This window comes from Sporobolomyces salmoneus (assembly GCF_050403485.1).
Source record: "Sporobolomyces salmoneus JCM6883 DNA, S_salmoneus_JCM6883_v1_ctg138, whole genome shotgun sequence".
NCBI lineage: Eukaryota > Fungi > Basidiomycota > Microbotryomycetes > Sporidiobolales > Sporidiobolaceae > Sporobolomyces > Sporobolomyces salmoneus.
In genome coordinates this window covers 1-6,200 of record NW_027481025.1, presented here as the reverse complement: position 1 = coordinate 6,200, position 6,200 = coordinate 1, and the positions used below count along the sequence as shown (strand labels likewise).

Genomic DNA, 6,200 nt, shown 5'->3' with positions numbered 1-6,200 from the left:
AATCGGAACTGGGGGAAGCGAGTGTTGAGGTTGTAGTGAGAGCGAGTAGAGTAGACAGTAGCAGAGACGCGAACAAGCCGCGTAGAGAACGCATTGGCGTGTGTGAGTCAGAGAGGGAGAAGAGAAGAGAAGAGAAGAGAGAGGAAGGAAAGAGCGCGACTTTCTTCAGCACGTGCTTCGCAACCATCAAATCTTTCTCCACTCTCCTTGCGACTGCTCGACGTGCTCAAGGCTGACCCAGATTGTAGCTTCGACCGAAAGGCACACTGAAGTCAACGACAGCGGAAAGAGGGAAGAGTCGATGAGCCATACCGCTTCCTTCTGATCGCACGACCCAGCCAGACTCAGACTACTCGCCGTTCGCAAGGTTCGCACGAGAAAACGAATTCGACGGTCCACAAAAGAGAGACTGCAAAGCTCCTAGCAGAAGAAGCCGGTGGTCGATGCCAAAAAGCAGACCCGAGAGCGGATTGAACGCCCGGCCTGACGATGAAGTCCTATGAATCCTCTAATGAGGAGATCACTGGAGTCGCCCGCTCTACCACTGAGCTATCAGGTCAAATTCGATACGAGCACGGGCAAACTTATGCGTTTAACAACACCATAAAACTTTCGATGTTTCTCTTCGCTTCTTTCTCTTCCGCTTGTCTCCCTGTCTGTGCTCTTCAGAACTTGTCCCAGCCGTAGCTCTGTCGTCATCTTTTGTCAACTCGCGGAACAGACTCGCACGGCGCCGAGTTGGACTTGCTATGAGTCTGTTAAGAGAAAAGAGCTTGCTTTGCGAGAAGAAAAGAATATAACACAAATGTACAGCTGGCCTCGACAGCCTGAACGACAGACTCAATACGCTTAACAAGACTATCTAGACTCGAAGATCCGTTGAAGAAGAATGGGTATGTGCAAACAGAACGGGATTAAAGGTGAGAGCGAGCTTCGAAATCATCTCATCTCATGGCGTAATAAAGGATATAAGCCGATTTTGCCTATGTATGCACAAGAGAGTATAAGCACGTTAGCGAGAGGGGTGAAGAGAGGAAGAAGCGTACAGATTGTACAGTGTTGGGATCGCAAGCAGTCACTTTCGAATCTCCGATGTTGAACCATTCGCGACCGTTACGTACGAATGCAGTGCTGGAGAGAAAGAGAGAGTGCACCGTGAGAACGCGATTGCTACTATCGAAAGACGAGCGGACTCACTAATGACCGCTGCTCAAATTTCCATAATGATTCGTGACGCCGAATAGATCGTACTGAAATCCACCCGAGGGAACACTCCCACTCTTCTGGTCCATGAGTGGAGGCGGAATGAAATGGGTAAGGTCGAGTCCGGTAAGAGGGTAATGAACTTGAGTTTCGATCTGAGAAGAAACGGCGAAATCGAGTGAGCTCCAACGCGTCATCGCAGAGGAAGAGCCAACTCACCTTGTCACTGAAGGGTCCGTGGAAAGAGAATCGTTTCAAGTGAATGACAAGAATCGGTGGGAGTTTGGAGAGAGATAGCTTCTTCGTCGCTTTCCGATTCTTCTTGCAACGAGGACAATGCCTAGAATCGAATTACAGACACAACGTCAATTGACGTTCATCGTAACAGTAACAAGAGGGGATAGTAGAACTCACCAAGCATCATCTTTGTCAAGGATCTCATCCTTCACGAAAGCTTCGAGGCAAGACATGAGCGTGACGCGGTGGAGTCCTCGATGTGAAGGAATCGGAACGGAGAGGGGCATGAAAGTGTTGTAAGTGGTCGAAGTCTGTGACGAAGAACGACTGAATGAGCAAGACTCGATACTAGAGGAGAAAAGGCTCACCTTGTGACAAGTCAAACATTTCAGTTGATTCCTGAATTGACCCTGGAAACATTGAACGATGAACGAATCGTTTCTCATCTTGTAGATTTGCCATTCTCGTTCGCTCATGATCTGAGGCGGTAGCGTTTCAAGGTCGTGTTCTCGTTCGGGAGTCATTTCAATCGGTGGAGGTTTCTTGAGGACGTAGTTGCAATCTTCGTGTAGACCGTCGAGGAGGAATCCGAGGAACTCTTGAGCGTCGTGTTGATCTGTTCCTCGGAACTGAGGGGCGACTCGACAAATCGCTTCTCGGAACGTGACGGGTGCGAGATAGACGTATTGCTGCGCCCACAAGGCTCGAATCAGTTCGCCAACCGCGTTGGCGAGTGCTCCTTTCGTGCCGAGAGGGTTGAACTCGTTGACGTCCTTGCGATAAGCTCCATCTGTCGTCAAGTTGGGTCAGTTCTCAAAATCCGATTGCTTGAACAAAGTATCGTACTCACTCTTGAAGTATCGTGCAAACGGTACAGCAGCGCTCAGACACTGAACCGTCGAATTCATGTAGCACGTGTTGCCGAGGTTCTTCAAACCGGTCAATCCGATCATGTTGTCGTCGAAGCTCATACTTGTCGGGAACTGCGAGTTTGCCGAAGAGTAAGAAGGAAGGTGCATGCTCGAGAAGGACGAGTTTGATCGCATCGGGGCAGGTTTCGCGAGTGGTGGTCGAGCGAGAGGAACAGTCGGAACGAGAGATTGACCGACGGGAGGTGGAGGCGGCGCTCGATGTGGTCGAAGAGCTTGATTGACTGATGGAGGTGAGCGTGAGCTGATTTGAGGGTAATCGATCGAAGGTCGAGCGTAGTCGAGGGAATTTCCTCCTCTCGAATAAGCGGTGAGATCGGGCAGATCGCTTCTTGTCCGAGGAACGGCGGAAGGGAGAGACTGATCGGCGTTCTGAGAAGTGTAAGATGGAGCACCGTATTGAGGTTGATGATGAGCGGCCGAAGACGACGACAAGGGAACGAACGGGTCGTATTCGGGAACGCTCCCATTGCGAGAGATTTGTGCTGCAACAGGAGGCATCGCTAGACGAGGGGACACCATTCCTGACGGTGTCATTCCGGTTTCATTCGAGAAGGATTGAGGGTAATTCGATGTCGAAGCAGAGGGAGGATTGTAAGGGATCGATTTCGAAGTCTGCGCAAAAAAAATTCGTCAGCTCGAGGCAACGTATAGCTGAGCAAGGAAGGGAGACTCACCGAGCTAGCTCCAGTCTGTACAAGCGACCCGTCGTATCCATTTCTCCCCGGTAAAACTGCCGCCCTTCGATTCTCTGCCTTCTTCGTCATCGCATCCGCTTCGTTGTTCGCACTCCCTCTTCGATCTGACTGTACGCCACTCCCGACACTTCCGTACGCTCCGACCTGTTTCTCCCACGCTTCCCAGCCTCCTCGCAACAACATCGGCTGTCGTTTCAAGCTCTTCGAAAACTCTCGCTCGTAAATCGCTGTCGTGAGGTTGAAGAGTACTCGTTGAGCTGATGAAGTCGTGTTTGTCGGAGGAGATTGTGGGAGAGCGGTAGATGAGCGGTCGTAGATGATGACGAGATCGTAATACTGTCGAGCGGCGAAGAGGGATGCTTCGTGCGAAGGGGAAAGGGCTAGTGCGTCCTCGATCTGGCTACTCGTGATACTATAGGGGGGATACTCCCGTTAGTCGGTATCGGCTCCATCTGTGGAAAGATAGTGAAGAGGGAAGGGACGAACCCATCTCGAAGAACGATCGGTTCCAAGCACACTGTTTCTCCTCGAATTCTTCCAGCTTCGTACTCTGCCCTACTCCTCACATCTAACAATAGTACCCGAGGTCCTTCACCCGATTCTGATTTTGTCGTCTTGAGATACTCGAAGAGTTGAACAGGTCGAACTTCGACTGAAGGTGGAATGTGAAATTCTTTCGATGAGCCGGCAGTTGGAGGAGGTAAGGGAGAGGTTGTATGTGGTCTCTGAGTCGACTGTGGTGAATTTTGATAGGAACTGCTGCTGATTCCGGCTGCAAGTTTCGCCATCTTGTCTGCTCTTTCTCGTTGTTCTCGTTCAAACGTCGCTCGATCGATCAGAGGAGGTTTCGGTGGTTGAGGAGGCGGGTTCCGATGTGATGTCGATGTTGAGGGAGAGGAGGAAGAAGAGGAAGGGTCGTAAGAAGGGGCAGAGGGGAAGGAAGTTGTTCGAGAAGATCCGCTGACTCCTCGTTCGAAGTCGTCCAAACTCGGGAATCTGTCCGAGTTTGCCAATTCATCTGCTCCTCGATACGGCGTACTACGATTCGGTGCGACATCGACTCCTCCAGCTGGTCCACGATCGACGATTCCATTCGAATCACGAGGAGACGACTCGCGAACTTCCGATTGAGGGAACGAAGGCGGAGCGCTTCCAGTCCGTTGACCTGCAGAGTCTTCGACGAGATCCCAAGCGATAGGGCTAGGACTGCCTGGAGGAGTTCGACCTGTTGATAGACCGAGAGGTTTCGGAGGTTTCACGGGAGGAGAGTGTGCTGAGAATGCTTCAGGAGGATTAGGCGGACGAGAAGAGGTCGGTTGTCGTTGGTTGGATTGTAGAGGGGTCACTCCAGCTGCACCGCTTGCTCGTAACTTTTCCATTCGTTCTGCGATTGATTGCAGTTGACCGCCGGAAGGTGTTGTGACAGCCGGTGGACGACTCGCTCCATAAGTCTTCGGAGATGTTGGAGGACTGTAGGAGTTACAAACGAGGTCAGCGAGGTGAGGAAGAGAGGAGGGGAGAAAAAGAAATCTCACGAAGGAGCGCCGTATCCATCTATCAGATCTCCGACACTATCCTGACTGTCTTTCGTTGTAGCTGTTGAAGATCTCGATCTGTGATAGCTTGAACTAGCCGCAGCTACTCCATTACTCGATGTTGTCGTCGCCTGATGTCCGTTCGTCACGTTTTCTCTCGCTTCCCTCGCTTCTAGCCACCCTATCACTTTCGTATTGAGATTCGCTGCATCATTGAGTAGCTGTACGTAGGAACCCCGATCAGCTACCACTTGGAATTGAGAGAGCTGTAGAGACAGAACGCGACGTACCGGCTTTAGGTCGAGAAAGCTCTGATATTCTGGGTGTCGCTCTTGCTGCATAACGGGATACCTCGAGTGTTTTGTAATGATCTGCATAATCCTGTCGACTCCACCCAAGGCAGGCAGAGGGAAGGCGTCAGCAAGTGTCTACCCCACGAACGGTTCTGAGTCCTGATCTGCCCCTGCCGCCCGACTGAGAGTAGGCGCGTTCAATCCATACTGCTCATCAATCCGGGTAGAGCCAATCGGGACCTCGCAAATCGACTGTGTTCCCCTGATCTTTCGGCCAACTGATGAAGAATCGAGGAACACTCACCCTGCGGCCTTTTTGAACTCTAGGTAAGCATCTTCGACCTTCCTGTGATCGTTGTTCCGACTCCCTTCTAGCCAGTGCTGTTCTGCGTGTTCAAACGCGACCCTCGCCGTGGTAATCCAAGTTTTGATCGAATACTCGTCGGGTCGGATGTTGGCGAGCTGTTCGCGACTGCGTTCACGAAGGTCTCCCAGTGCTCGGGGAGACCCGGAAGTCGACATGTCGAGAGTGAGAGGTGGAAGTAGAGAAGAGAAGCGAATCAAGGATGGGGACCCGAATGACGTTTCGGGTCGATTTTCACGGCCTCTATCCAGGTCGTGTACCCGCTTCGGCTGTAGTCTTGTTTGCGAGAGAGGCAGGGTCGAGAAGCGGACGGCGAGAGACGCAAGGACGAGAAAGAGCGAAGGAAAAGCCTCGGATTGTTGCAACGGATTCTTATGCACCTTTTGACTTGCGCTGTCATCGAATTCGACCTGATAGCTCAGTGGTAGAGCGGGCGACTCCAGTGAACTTCTCTCTTCTGAAGAGAATTTATAGGATTCTATCGTCAGGCCGGGCGTTCAATCCGCTCTCGGGTCTACTTTTTGCGTTGACAACTTCAGCCGCCAGGAGCTTCACACTTTCTCTTTTGTCGACAATCCGCTTCGTGTTCTTGGCGAGCGATGAGTATTCTGAGCTCTCTGTCTGCGGCGTGCGGGTAGAAGGAACGCCGTATCGTTTCTTCCTCTTTTTTGTCCTGCGTCCACTGCGAGCTGCATCGTACACAATGTCGCGAGCTAGTCTTTGAGCATGTGGAATAGAAGCGGAAAGAATGAAGAAATTGAGGGTTGCGAAGCACGTGCCGAAGAAAATCGCGCTCTTTCCTTCCTCTTTCTCTTCTCTTCTCTCTCTCTAACTCGCTCACTCAATGCGTTCTCTACGCGACTTGTTCGCGTCTCTGCTACTCGTCACGCTACTCACCCTCACTACAACCTCGACAATCGCTTCTCCCAGTTCCGATTCTC

At 51.6% G+C, this 6,200-nt stretch overlaps 2 protein-coding genes across 2 annotated transcripts; both read right to left on the bottom strand.

The window, feature by feature from the left end:
- Positions 1 to 944: 944 nt before the first annotated feature.
- On the bottom strand, positions 945 to 4,943 carry JCM6883_000088 (uncharacterized protein; the record flags this gene model as incomplete). Its single annotated transcript, XM_076635674.1, has 11 exons — positions 945 to 983; positions 1,047 to 1,131; positions 1,198 to 1,358; positions 1,423 to 1,543; positions 1,618 to 1,751; positions 1,809 to 2,230; positions 2,291 to 2,984; positions 3,047 to 3,479; positions 3,554 to 4,537; positions 4,603 to 4,823; positions 4,893 to 4,943. The coding sequence occupies 11 exons, from the start codon at positions 4,941 to 4,943 to the stop codon at positions 945 to 947; spliced, it is 3,345 nt and encodes a 1,114-aa protein (XP_076484344.1).
- Positions 4,944 to 5,195: 252 nt separating this feature from the next.
- On the bottom strand, positions 5,196 to 5,417 carry JCM6883_000087 (uncharacterized protein; the record flags this gene model as incomplete). The annotated part of the gene is made up of 1 exon (XM_076635673.1): positions 5,196 to 5,417. The coding sequence occupies one exon, from the start codon at positions 5,415 to 5,417 to the stop codon at positions 5,196 to 5,198; it is 222 nt and encodes a 73-aa protein (XP_076484343.1).
- Between the last annotated feature and the right edge of the window lie 783 nt (positions 5,418 to 6,200).